The following is a 14,879-nucleotide window of genomic DNA, read 5'->3' as shown; positions in this document are numbered from 1 at the left end:
AGGATATACTTAGATTTAAAAGATTAATATATCAAGGAGATATGAATAATACGATTTAATATGATAATGATTTTAATGGATGAAATGAACGATATTACAATTTAAAGATTTACGAATGATATAATTATACAAAACTTAGATGCGCGGTCAGTTCAAAGATTCAGTTCAACACGTAGTTCCGTCATACGTCAAACGGCACACTGATTTTACCGTGTGGCCCAAGATGAAACATTGTAAGGAGCTGGTCAAAGTTAACAAAATAGTATTGTAGCGAAATAAATTATTTAAATTGTGCAGGTTACTACTCTGTAATATTATTCTGCAAGTATTTACTTCTATATTTTAATCAAGATAATCCCCTTTTCTCTGTCTATGATGATGAAGGATTGAAAAACAAGTGCAGATAAGAGGGTAGGATGTAACTACTTGTATCCTTATAAAATAAATGATTAAAAATACATATTACCGAAATACAAAGTGTTATAATTTTTAATGGTTCTGACTGGGAAAACATTTTTCACATTTTTATGATCTATCAAGCTGTGTGGCTACGGCATTAAAGAATATAGCCTCCCCTTCTCTTCCCGTGGGTGTCGTAAGAGGCGACTAAGGGATAACACAGTTCCACTACCACCTTGGAACTTAAAAAGCAGACTGATGGCGGGATAACCATCCAACTGCTGGCTTTGAAATACACAGGCCGAAGACGGGCAGCAGCGTCTTCGGTGCGACAAAGCCAGCCCTGCGGTCACCAACCCGTCTGCCCAGCGTGGTGACTATAGGCAAAACACATGAGTTCACTCCATTTTTGGCGCGAACTTGAGGAGGCCTATGTCCAGCAGTGGACTGCGATAGGCTGTAGTGATGATGTGATGTGATTGTAGAGTCAATCATCGTCACGAGTTCGCCACATATTTATGATATATTTCTATTCGCAAATATTAATTAAAAGCTGTAGTTTATTAATTGAGATTAAACAGATCCTAATGGCCTATTCTACCTCCTGCTGCTAAAGTCTAATCGTAACTTATATGCAGGATATAATCCACAACTGGTAAAACAGGCCCTTATAGATGACGCACTGCCGTATCGGTCACAACATTAATTCGCTGTTGCGATTGTGGTCGTGTGTTCGATCCCGCACATGGCGAACATTTGTATAGCCCATACCTGATTTTGACGCGGTCTAGTTATATTTATTAGAACCAATTGAGTGTTAGGCGTATCATTATTTCACTTTTAAACTGCCAATAAACTATTTGCACCAATAGAACTGAATAAATTTTGCGCTCTAGGTTTTTAAAAAAAAATTTTGAATTTATTATGTTCAGTGTATTTATTGAAAATATATTAGTTTTATCTGTTGAATACCGTTATTCGTCATATAGCTTTATCAGCAACCGGTCAAAGAGGACCTATTTATCCTATACTGTGCTAAATCTTCCAATATTTTTCAGCTACAAAAGTTCGATCGGGAGTTAGAATCTCTCCGGGCTCATCTATACGAGTTTCCAGTTAAATTTCCCCCCTCGTACCCCTTCGAAGAGGATGTCCATCTACCCACGCATTATATGAAGACTAGGTTAGTTGAAAATAATAAGTTGCTATTGTTTTGAAGGGAACTTCTTCAGAATCGTTGTGATTTGAAATTCGATGAAACGAAGATGCGTCACGACAAAGAAACAAATACATAAATGTATAGGAGAGAGTGGGATAGAATACATTACACTGTATTTATTTATTTACACTTTCGCACACTAATACAAGGTTTTAACAGCATAACAAATGAAATATAAAAATAAAATTTGCATCAGCTGCAACAGGCGGCCTTATCGCTAATACAGCGATCTCTTCCAGGCAACCTTTGGGCAGAGGACTAAATAAGAAGTGTTGGATGGGGCGCAAAAATGTTATGTAACATACATATGAACATGTTATAGTCACAAACGTACATGTACACCAAATACATTTACTTACATATACATAATACTTACTTACATATACATACTGTATTTTATGTTCTCGGTGAAAAAATCTCTCGTAGGCTATTTTTTAGAAGTTTCACTTCTGTCGTCACTGTTTCACTTTTTGAAGTAAAACTTCTTTACGCACGCTTGATTTGGGGAGTAAGCTGGTAAATGCTTGACGAGAGCGTTACGAAAAGTGTGATCGGAATTACGGAAGTTGAGAGGGAGATATAAGTTAGAGACGATAGAAAGAGAGAGAGTTACGTTACGTAAGTTTTATTTCAGTCGTGTGGTCTACTGCACACTCATTTTTTTTCAAATTTGTTTTGTCCATACAAATAGAACAAGACTTGAAGGCTCAATAGTCACAGGAATCGGCTGTTACACTCGCAGTCGCGGATTCGATTCCCGCACATGCCAAATGTTTGTCGAATTTTGATTGCTCTGTATTTAGGAAGCCTTGTCTAATCTGGCCAATACTGGCAACAACACGTACGTTTATTTATCATCGGTAAATTTCGCATTAAATGTTGTTCAGTGTTTATGTATATACTTTATTATGCTTCGTAGATAATTTAATAGCCGAAGTAACCCATAGATTTAGACGCAGACGCTATGGTCACGGGCGATCCATCCTTAAAGTAAATGTGTTTGTAAAATGTTTTTTGAATTTAACGAAACTAAAATATTAAAATATTTCCAGATGTCCCGCTTGGTGCGACCGTGTATTGCTATCTCAGTCCGCAAGATTACTGCTTCAACCAGACGCCCGGCACACTTCCAGGTACAGATAAGGGAACCTATCCATACTACGTGACCTTTCAGGGAGGGGGGAGGGTCGTAAAAATACCACGCTTAGCCAAAGGGGCGTCTTAGGCTTTCGTCACGTAGTCAATCGCTTCCGCCTGTAATATCCCACTGCTGGGCCTCTAGGCCTCTTTCCCCATGTAGGAGAAGGATCAGAACTTAATCCACCACGCTGCGACAGTGCCGCTTGACTTATATTTTCCTAACTATGAGTAACGATCACTATCAGCTATTTATGATAACAACTGGGAGCGACAGCTTGACGTGGTCTTCGAGGCTTGGTGAGGAGGATCCCTACAAGGACTAACAATCAGACTGGAAATAAATATTTTATATGTATATGTATATATAAATATTAAAAATAAACTTATTTCATATTATAGAGAGTATATTAATAATAAGAAAGTAAGGAATTAATTTAAATTTCTCCTTGTCAGGAAGTCCATTAAAGAGTGGCTTACATGAAAACAGAGGCCTATACCCAGCGATGGGATCCTATAGGCTGAATGAATCAACCAATAAAAAAATCTTCTTAAAAATTAAATTTAAGTTTTGTATAAATTATATGTGTTGTAGAAAGTCAGTAGCGGATTCGGACAGCGGCAGTGGGAGGATGTCGTCATCAGACAGTAGTCCCGCTAGATCCGGTTCACCGGCGAGACAAAATAGTCAGGTAACCTATATAATAATACTTTACCGGATATGTGTTCCAGTCAAAAGTGTTAGTTTATCTGATACAACGACGTCGGCAAATATGTAAATATGTCGGTTCACCTGATGATCAGAAGCATCGCAAGCGCGTTGCCGACCCTATCCCCAATTCCCCACATGAGCTCTGGTCACCAACATTACTCACCAACAGGAACACAACACTGCTTGAAAGCAGTATTATTCAGCTGTGATCTATGGTCGAGGAACTACCCCAGTCAGGTTGTTCCATGGTATGGTATGGTAAGCACGGGCTGGTTTCCAAAACTCGATGACTGCGCCTATTTTGCGTGTGTGGGAATGATCTATTCACTCCTGCCACCCAAGCTCCTCCAGAAACTTCAGAAGTCTTTTTGGCTTCTTGAAGATCTCCGGAAGTGTCTTCAGCAGGCTGTTCCATATTTTGACAGGATATTACTATTGTAACCTTTTTTTTACGTGGGGAAAATCCATCATGATCCAGCGCGGGGGCGCCAGAGGGTTCGTCACCCTCCTACTGATTAACCACCTCGCCCCGGCGGTAGACCCGGGCAAAGCTTCCGGACCCCGGCACAATGGTGGGGTAGCCTCGCTTACAACAAGGCCACCCCTCAGACTTGTGGGGTCGACCCCCGACTATCGGCCGGCGATTACTATTGTGACTTACCTCAATGGTATGGAGTTGAAATTACAAGAATAAGTAATAAAGCTCACGTGCTATATCTGAGAAATACAAGCATATCTTGGTGTTCTTCCATTTAAATTTCATGTATTTTATTACAAGAACCTTTAATGGGACGGTCATTGCGTTACCATTTGTTACCTTTTTACCTAATAAATTAAGTTATAAACAAAATACGTTTCATTAAAAAAAAAATATACATTCGAATTGAGAACCTTCTCCTTTTTTAAGGACAGTTAAAAATATAATATGGTTATGTTCGTTATATATACTACCATTTCCATTTTTCTATACAGATGAGCCCTGGCAAGACTTTGGAGAAAAAGTCGAGCGCCGCTGAACTGGAAGTGCCGGCTGTGACGTCACAAGTCGCTCGGAAAAGTATCGCCGACCCCACCGGTCTACAGCACGCTATTAATGCGAGGTGAGCTTATTTACTAAATATTATATATATATATATATATATATATATATATATATATATATATATTAATTAATACGAGAAGTAAAAACTTTGTACCCCCTTTTACGAAAATTGCGTGGACGGAGGAGTATGAAATTTTCCACGGTTATAGTTTGTATAGAAAAGGAGTGCAGAAAGCTAATATTTTTTTTTAATTTTGCATAAAAATATATTAAATCAATAAAAAAAAAAAATACACACACTACCATGTATTTGACACACACACGCATATGTACCCTGTTGTTAATTATTATAGAAATTATAGTCTTTGACAACAGAACCTTAATAATGTGCAAAATTATAATTTAAATTAATTATGGTCGAATTTTGACCACTGGACGGTCACTAGTACATATAATCCAAGAGCATACGAGGGCCCAGATTTTCGTCATTTTATAAAAGCTGAAAGTTTCTCAGCTCGCGCTCCCAACACAAGTAAAAGCAATGGCCAAATATAGAGTTAAACTCATAATGGCATCGCTTCTACCGGTGTTGAGAGAAATTTTCAGCTTTTATGAAATGACGAAACTCTGACCTTTTGCGCTTCAGCCTGTAATATTCCACTGCAGTGCATAGGCCTCTTGCCCCATGTAGGAGAAGGATCACAGCTTAATCCACCACGCTGTCCAATGCGGGTTGGCGGATATATTCCCTACTATGTGTAACGATCGCTAGCAGGTGTACATGATAACAACCGAACCTCTGCCCTTTTGAGCTAAACTGAACTAGAGACCGCTAAAAACCTGAAAGGAAAAGACAAGAATTATTACACTATAAGTAAATCAGTTAAAGCACTAAATTTTCGCGTTACTTTTTCTTTGTCATTTGAAACAAAAAAAGTAAGATTTGCAAAAAATAAATAATCGAATTAGGTAAACCTATAATTACTTATCTCAATATTTATGCACACTTAACGCCTTAATTAGAATGATTACTGCATTTTTATATAGGTATATAAATGTCAAAGACGAAATAGACCTAATTAAATTAATCCTGGACTTTCAAAAGTAATACTTCAAAAAAAAATTAAAGTTATTAAATTGTGACTGTATTTAACCACTTGTTACTTTTTAAAAAACAACATGGATGAGCCAAATATTAAATATATATATATATATATATATATATATATATATATATATATATATATTACAAAAAATGGCTAATATTTACGAAAACATGACTGGTGCACTTGGCTTTTTTTCTGTCTGGCCAGCCGTGAATTAAGTCATATATCATTACCGTTTTTTTAGGACAAACACACATTATAAATGTAAAAACTAAGAGTATTCGAAGGTTATGAGAAATTTCTCAATCAAATCAAACCACCACCTTTGCAAATTGTTTAAGTTTTTATATCATATTTTTTTTTCACACACTTTTATAATGTGTAAATGTCAATATTTTATATTAAATAAATCATTAAACAGTTGCACGAGACATTATTTTGTATAATTTCGAATAGTTTTAATTCGTGAATAAAGGAACTTTAAAAAGAAAAAAAAAAAAAAACATTTCTATTCTATAAAAATTTAAATATTTATCAGTTTCGAATTTCAGATTAATTTGTTATTATATTTGATAATCCACGGTCACTCGTTCATAATTTTGTGGGAAATTATTTAACACGGAAAATAAATAGGTTTTAATGACGCTTGCAGGTTGAAAGTGCAATGCTTGGCAAATAAAAAACAGTAAGTAACGGAACGGTTGTGAACATGACCTCTATATTACAACCAGTTGAACGAATGAGTCCACTGACTGACTTTATTTCGTTCATTCCATCGTATGATATTATTATTTTTCAGACCATATATAAACTGTTTTCTAATGTATTCCGTTTCTGTTTCCGTTGCAAAAAATTATGGTAGTCGATACAGCGCCATCTATCGAGTTTAATTGTGAATTTAAGTAATTATGAAACTAAACTAACATCTAACATTTCCAACAAACACTGAGGCCGACGCCTATTGTCTGTCTGAAGGGCTTACTAAAATCGGTAAATTTGAATACGGTGTTCTAATTTATTACGATTTAATTGATCAAGAGGCGTGGCTAAGCTAAGTGGCAGGTGATTTACTATTTTCTATACAGGTATGTCCCATCTTATCAGGCCTATCGGGTCAAAAATAAGTCCGGTAGCTGTTGCTATCCGTAAGGTTTTGTTCGGGCAGAGGGGGGCAAAAGCCCGAAAGCCTGGTTAGTCCTACAAGTATGAGCCACACACGCTAAACTAATGTACAGAAATATAGTTAAAAGTCATTTAGGTTTAGTAAGAATTCAAAAGCAGTATAACTCATGCTGACGAAGTATATATATATATATATTTCATTGTTGAACACATTTTCTCCAGAATGTAGATGTTGTCTCGTGCTTAAATTCATCAATTCACAGCTTTAAAATATACATCACGAAAATATCATCATTTTGGAATTGCCATTTCATTAAATATATTTTGTGTCACATCTGGTTAATGTCGAAACGTTTTGCACTTTTTTATATGTGTATTTTTATTGATGTTTTTGTACATTTGACTTTGTTGTCCTTATAAGTTTTTAAACTTTTATAGCACTTCAAACAATTTTGATTCTGGGGGATCTTTAAGACTTTTAAGGGATGCTTAGTGTTCAACATTTTACTGTAATACATTTTGTGAAAGTCACTTGGTAGACCATATATTTACTATAATTTTAATAGTCCAAGAATCTTAACTGGTCAAGATAAATTAAACTTGAATATTAGTTTTGAAAATGATTCCAGGGTGTCGGATTCCGAAGCTTACCCAGGTCGTCGTAAGTTAGTAAGAAATCAATCAGAAGGTTCGCCTAAATCAGGCGAAGCTTCGGCTGAATTACGACGTTTAGTAGACATTCCCACTCGTCGTAGAAACGAGTACGGTATGATAGGCGACGCGGCCTGCATGGGTGACCATAAGGTAATATAGCCTAATATTAATTTACAAAGTAATGTATTCATCTTATGGTAAAACACTGCATGTTCGAGAATTTGTTATTTTACATTTATAATCACTGAATTTGAATCTTAAATTAATTTTAATGTAGATTAACTTTTTCTACTATCGCGTAAGGTACTTTATATTGTGCTGTACATGCGTGCTTAGTATTTCTTAAATATCGATAGTTTCACGATCATGAAATGTAGCTAATTTTAAGGGTACACATACCAATCGAATGAAAAAAAAAATGTTCTCTCCACAGCCGATTTATCTCCGAGTGATGCTGCAAAGCGATCGAGGTATCGTAAAGTGTTGTGAGTGTATGTCTTGTGCCTTATGCGCTTGCGCAGCTAGAATGACCCCTCAGAGACTACCCCGCCTCCCTACAGATCCCGATTTGTTCACGAAAAAACTTAAAAATATCGAATATTCGTCAAGCCATCCCGATAAACTACTGTCCGACGACCAAAGGCTAAAACGTACTAGGACAGGTTCTTTGAATGAGAATACATCGAAAATTCCGTTCGTTGAAATCACTGGCGCCGACTTCATTAGCTACGATGGAATTTTCGTTAACGATATAGATACAACACTACTGAGTCCTAAGAAGTTTCTAGGCCCGTACACCCCAGAGAGTATAGAATCTCACTCTCCAAACGCGGAAGTGTCGAACGATTCCGATGAATTAACAGAAATAATCGATGTTCTGAGACCGATCGACAAATCGAAAGTTACGAGAGACAGAAGCGTATCGCCCACTCAGCTAAAGTCTAGACTAGATATGCTTTTAAGCGGGAAAAATAGAAAAGAAAAGCATAGAATATCAGACAAAGAAGTACCTGAATTACAAAGACTGAATAGTCGAGAGTCTTTTAAGTCGGACGGTAGTAAAAAGAGCGGTTTGTGTTGTTTCGCGTTGAAATGTTACGGGTTCTGTAGGCGGAGGGCGCGTACCGTGAAATGTGACTGTAGTGGCTTGAAATGTTGCACCTCATGACGTTTATAACGTTAACTTAAAAACGCTTTTGTTTTAAATTTTGACAGATCGAAATTTGAAATTTCGAATTTGATATGGACGTTTGCACTGATATATTATTATAATGACGCATTCGTTTTCAGTTCTGACAGATTTAAATTTGAGTTTGACATTTACGTTTGCACAGGTATATAATTGTAATTTGACTTTTTTAAAATAGCTACTCTAACTATAGAAACGTTTCCATTCGTTCAAATTTGAAATTCGATTTCATTTGTAAAACGAAAGCCGCTTTGTTGAACTGTATTTTGATGTAGCACTTAATTAGTTAGTCAAACTTTTTTTTTGTTACGAACAAATGGTAGTTTACCATATTTTTGACGCTTACTGTAAAGTATAAAGATCGAGGCATGTTCGTCTACAATAGTATTAATTATTTTTAACGCATGCATTTTGTGTTGCAATATTAGATTTGATTAGTTTTTTTTTATATTGTTTAGTTTTATCGTAAACTCCTATTTAGTTCATAGCTAGTCGACAATACGGCTGTCTTAAAACTTAATTAACCAATTTATAATAATCTCTACGTACATAATAATTGTAAGGAAACAGAGTCCAAGCTGTGCTTGTGTAAAAACTTTTGTATAAAAGTGAAATTTATACCAAATGGTCTATTAATCTAGTCTAGTTCTGCTCAAGTGGATCTTAAATAATATAATGCTAAGACATATCCTACTCTTTTTAACATATATTTTGTTCTTAACGTGTAAAAGAGACAGGTGTGTTCAGTTTTAACCAAATAAATAACCAATCTATTAGAACTTCAGGATCATTCATAGAATGTATGGATTTCATATTTTTTTGTTACTTACTGGAATGGTGATAATGATGTTCTAATTCAAAAAAGGAATTGTTAGGAATCAGTAGATTATGACCGCCAGTAACACCAGAAGCAACGTAAGCGTGTTGCCGACCCTACTACTACTTGATATTATATTTTTGTCTTATACAGAGTTAATATTTAGGTAGCTTACAAGTACTTACGATGTCATACAAATTTGTATTCATCAATATGCATATTTTGTTCATTTCAAATTGTAATTTCTAAATCCTAATATCCGCAGACCTATTTATTATTTTTAAAAAAATCTCCCTGTCACGATTGCTTTGCCGATAAAAATAAACATTCCTCAACAGATTTTTTTTTTTTTTTTTTTGTTGACACCAAACCAGTCCTTACATATTGTTAATTATACAACGTGTTATTAAAACTGGCCTCCTTCCGCCATCTATCATATACCATAGCCGAAGTTATACGTGAAAAAATTAAACATTAGTCTGTACCACCTCGTTACTACATACATAAATTTAATATCGACAGATTTAAAAAAAAAAAAAAAAAAAAAAAAACTGAGAAGACATGGGAAAAGAGACTATAAATAAATTATTAAACTGTAAAACTCAAGTGACTCGGTCATTGACACGACACTAACGTACACACGACGGTCATTTTATAAATAATAATTATTTAATAACTAGCTGTACCCTGTGCGCGTTGCTACGCTTCTTTTCTGTGGTACCTACTCAGAAACCTTTGAGGGCACATGCACAACACTGCTGAAGATCATGACATGGTCAAATGCATAGTTTACGATTCTATAAAGGACATAGAGACAAACAATCATTTATATATATACATTTCGATTATCTTTATTAAAGCGTTAGGGCACGTAAATTGCATATTTACGATATGATATCGATGCTGATACCGCAGTTAAATGGGAGGACGCTAGTTTAGTAACACGCTATATATGCCATATTGATGATATGAATGAAGTATTTGTACTCACATAATTTTGCTATAGACAAAAAAAAAATAGTAAAATAAAAGCAGCAAGTTTTACATTAATAAAACAACTGATAGACATCCAAAACCGTAACTTGTATTGATGTTACATATATTATCACCTCTAGTAATTTTGATTATATTATTTAACATTTTTAAAATTCTTTTTTTTGTGTAATTGCCATAATATTTAACATCCCTAGCCGTCAGTGCATTTAATGTAAACTGTCCCTTATTTGTAAACAAAAAAACATGTAATTAGGTTTTCTTATACTTCTTGAGATGCTCCAACTAACCAAGTAAAGTGAATGTGCTATAAATGAAGATAAAAGTAATACAACTTAACATAATATGTAACAACTTAGACCTATAATACTGTGTTGTATTATATTTAAAGCATTTAAAAAGAAACCTTAATAACTTATTAGACAATTTTACAAAAAATAAATTAAGTTTTAACTTGAAAAAATAACTGTAAAGTGATTTGGGCAGGTAAATAGAGCTTATTATGTTGACATGTACACTAAAATATTCATATTAAATATTAGTTACAGCAATAATTAATAATAATAAACACTATTAAAATATGTGATTGCAATTATTTAGACTTTTTTTTTTAATTTGTAGTGTTTGCTTATTTTTTTTTTTGTTTTTTAGTTTGAAGTTTAGTTAATTTCAGATTACACTGTAGCACCCGCATCTGTGTGACGCTTGGCTTGTAAGTATCTTGTTTTAGTTGTGATGTCATGTTGTAAATTTAAGAAACCTGTAAACGATTAAAATTGTAAGTAGAAATGTTTTTGTCATTTATTTATATGGAAAGGAACGAAGGCTTCCAATAGTGCCAGAATTGCACAGATAAACACACATGTCAGATGAAATGAAGAAACGTCAAACCAAACAATTTTGTCAAATATTATTATAACGTTTCTAGACTGAGATTTTGATTACAAACCGCTGTTTACTAGTAAATTTGTTGTCAAATATGCCAGTCAATGAAAATTTTTATCAAACTGAAACAATATATTTAGACAAACGTAAAATTCAACAAACAGTTTAATCGTTTACAAGGTTAATATATTTTGTCGTAAAAGTTTAATGATATTAAAATGTGTACTGCTAGTCTGGAACCCCACTGTGTGTATATAATTTTTTGATGTTCTGGTAAATTCTCAATAAGACAACAATCAAAGCATTGTATTCAATGTTTTTTACAAATATATTCATCAAAAAATAATTTGATAAAAATAAGATTTCAAGTCTTTGATGAGAGTAACATAATAGTAACTTTATATATTTATTGAGTGATTAGAATATTGCACTTGCTTTTATAGCTCACAATACCTTAACTGTAGATGAAAATAATCAATTTTAATGTACCTAAACATAAAATTGTCTAAGTCATGTCAAACTTATAAAAAATATTGCAAAAATTGATAATTCCAAAATCATAAATTATTAATGGTATAACCGTTACCCAATTTTTTTTTATGTAATATATTCATTTGTGACGTTTTATAACATACATACAATAAGAAAACCAAGGCCTTTATATATTTTCAAAATACAACGTTAAATTTTACTATACAAAATATAACATATAATATTATGTGTATATATGAATAAATGTGCATACATTTTTACTTTGTGTAAAATACAAATTCCTAAAATTCTCAGGTAATTTCCGTCAAGAGTATCATTCAGAATCGTCGCCTAAGCACGTTACAACAGACGAATCTGAACCGGAGCTGGAATCACCCGGATCAAGATATATACACTTCAATGCAAATCCGTATAATATTTTCAAGGAATCTGATATATAACTGGGTATGTGACATACCGTTATTGTATTGATGTTTACAACAATCAATTTGAATTTGGTCTGAACCTAATTTCCATAAATTACTAGCTGACCCGGCAAACGTTGTCTTACCGCTAAACGCTATTAAGAAATAGGGGTTGGTGGTAGAAGGTTGTATGTATTTTTAACGCCAAATCACAATAAAATAAAAAATAAGTAATTTATCTAAAAATTAAAAAAAATAGGGGTGGAACACCTTAACATTTAGGGGGATGAAAAAATAGATGTTGTTCGATGCTCAGAATCTACTCCAATATGTACACAAAATTTCATGAGAATCGGTCAAGCCGTTTTGGGAGAGTTTAATTACAAACACCGCGACTCGAGAATTTTATATATTAGATATTATATTATTTTTACATAATTATGCTATATCAATTCTATGTCAGATGCTTTTGCTTTTACTTGTGTAATTTTTCCCTTATAAAATTATCTTTATAAAATCCCTTTTAAAATTACTTATAAAATATTTTAGACTAATACAACTATTTAAATAGTAATAAACTATAAAAAAAATATCTTTATTTATAATTTTATAATAACTAATAGACGGATTAATAGCGTTAGTACTTAAAAAGCAATTTCCTAGTCAACTTTTCTAGTATACTCAATGAATTAAAAAAAAAAAAAAACTATTTAACGCTTCTAGTCTTAGCATGACAAGTACATTATATTATTATAAATCAATTAAACTATTTATATTTAATATTTATTAATTATTATATAAAATTACGATTTATTAAATTATTTTTACTTTTTTTTCTTCAAATCATCTATTAATAGCCATTATAAAGTATCTAGTATTCTTGTTAAATTTAAAATTTATTTAGTCGCTACTCTAATCTTTCAAAGTTCCAACTTTAAAAATTTGTATTATTTAAACTAACAGAATAGATTAGCAAACTGGTAAAAGTGATTATGATTATTTCTTTTATATTTTGTTTAAGAAACAAATTAATTCATTTTTAACTGATTTTTATAATTATAAGTGAATTATTCTATCATTGTTTGTAGGGTTTATAAATATTTTAATGTACTTACAAATTAAAATATATATTTGAATATTTCAACTTTAAATAGTACATTTTTGAATAGGTGTCTATGGTTAAATAAAATTAATAAAAAATTGATAAAATTAAAATATATAAATATAATATATAAACGTAAATGTTTAAATTATAGTATTAATAAAAAACGTATTTCACTTGCTTATGTCCTTAAAACTCATTAATTCGAATTTAATGTTATTGAAATTTGATTCTTATGCAAAATGAAGCCAAAGTAACCTCACAGGGTAATTTTTTTTTCAAAAAAATTATCAAAATTGAAAATCGAACATAGATAGATAGATAAAAAGAATTTTCAATTTGTAGTAAATAATCTAAGTTCTCTCACATTACAGACTTACCATCGCTCGTTAGTTTAGTAGACTAGTACCTAATTTAGCTAAAGCTTCTTAATTTTTTAAATATAAAACATAGTTCCTAATCTTCCGTTTGAAACAGACGAATAAATTACCTTAATAGATAGGGTAAGGTAAATAAGATATATCTTATTATACCTTGGCAGTTTAGGGGGATACAAAAATCATAATAACATCGGCGGGAAAAATATTTGCGTTTGTTTTATCATTTTATCTCAAACACTATAGAAAATGGCCGCAACTATAAATTTTCTTGCCACAGAACGAAAAAAAGTCTTAAATTTAGGGCACCTAAATAATTGACAAATGTACATTTAAATTCATGATGTATTTTTTTTTTTTTTAAATAATACTTGAGCCGATGGAAAGTCCGTAGTACCCTAATGTTGTTTAATGTTGAAAGTTACAAAAAAATATTACGAATAATTGTTCCTAGCTGTAGTGACTAAACTAAATTTTTTGAATTTCAATATATTTAGTATATTATACATTTATAAAAGTAGTGTGTCATATAGTCAAATGTTAAGACTATTATTTGTATATGCGATTCTTATGATCATAGAGAATGAAATAATACAAAAAAAAATCGTTGATGTCCTTTTCAATCTTTTAAGATTATATAAATATCCCCAATATGCTACACGCAGTGTAAAAAAATAAACTGCGAATTAAATATGTGATACATGTGATCTGGCTTTTCTGCTTGACGATTCTAGCTCCATTGATAATAGATAGGTTCATCATGAATGCATAGTTTATATCCAAATATTACTGTAGATTACTAAGAATATATGATATGTTTATGCTAATAATACTCATAAAGATGACCCACCAGAATAGTAGTAAACTTATGTAAAAAAATACTCTTAAACTCTCTTTCTCTCTGAGATAATTAACTTTTAGTATTATAATATTTAGGTAGTAAAAATATAAAAAAATAATCTTATTTCTAATGTCTTAAAATGTTCTGCATAAATTGTGTCACGCGAATTTCATAATTTGTCACACGTCACACAGTGGTTTAAGTAATATGAAATTATGACCTGATATAATGTAATTAAAATTTAAAATGTTGTGGTCTCAAAATTTAAAACTTGTTTCATAACCTGTCACGCTGTGTGACGTAGTGGTTTATTATGTGACATAATTTATGTATGACTTAAAGAATATTTTTAAAACCGTTATCACAGTACCTGTTACAATACGACTAA

At 32.4% G+C, this 14,879-nt stretch overlaps 1 protein-coding gene across 1 annotated transcript in view; it reads left to right on the top strand.

The window, feature by feature from the left end:
- LOC123665049 (inositol polyphosphate-5-phosphatase A) overlaps window positions 1-12,263 on the top strand; it is a 48,596-nt gene extending 36,333 nt beyond the window's left edge. The window contains exons 7-14 of the mRNA XM_045599401.1: window positions 1,458-1,582; window positions 2,671-2,751; window positions 3,351-3,447; window positions 4,440-4,567; window positions 6,268-6,300; window positions 7,367-7,541; window positions 7,825-7,861; window positions 12,062-12,263. Coding sequence (XP_045455357.1) covers window positions 1,458-1,582; window positions 2,671-2,751; window positions 3,351-3,447; window positions 4,440-4,567; window positions 6,268-6,300; window positions 7,367-7,541; window positions 7,825-7,861; window positions 12,062-12,207 — 822 coding nt within the window. The 3' untranslated portion in view covers window positions 12,208-12,263. The remainder of the gene's footprint in view (window positions 1-1,457; window positions 1,583-2,670; window positions 2,752-3,350; window positions 3,448-4,439; window positions 4,568-6,267; window positions 6,301-7,366; window positions 7,542-7,824; window positions 7,862-12,061) is intronic.
- The last annotated feature ends 2,616 nt before the right edge of the window (window positions 12,264-14,879 follow it).

This window comes from Melitaea cinxia, chromosome 23 (genome assembly GCF_905220565.1).
Source record: "Melitaea cinxia chromosome 23, ilMelCinx1.1, whole genome shotgun sequence".
Classification (NCBI taxonomy): domain Eukaryota; kingdom Metazoa; phylum Arthropoda; class Insecta; order Lepidoptera; family Nymphalidae; genus Melitaea; species Melitaea cinxia.
Note: the sequence above shows the minus strand (reverse complement) of the source record. Positions and strands in the feature narration are given on the sequence as shown.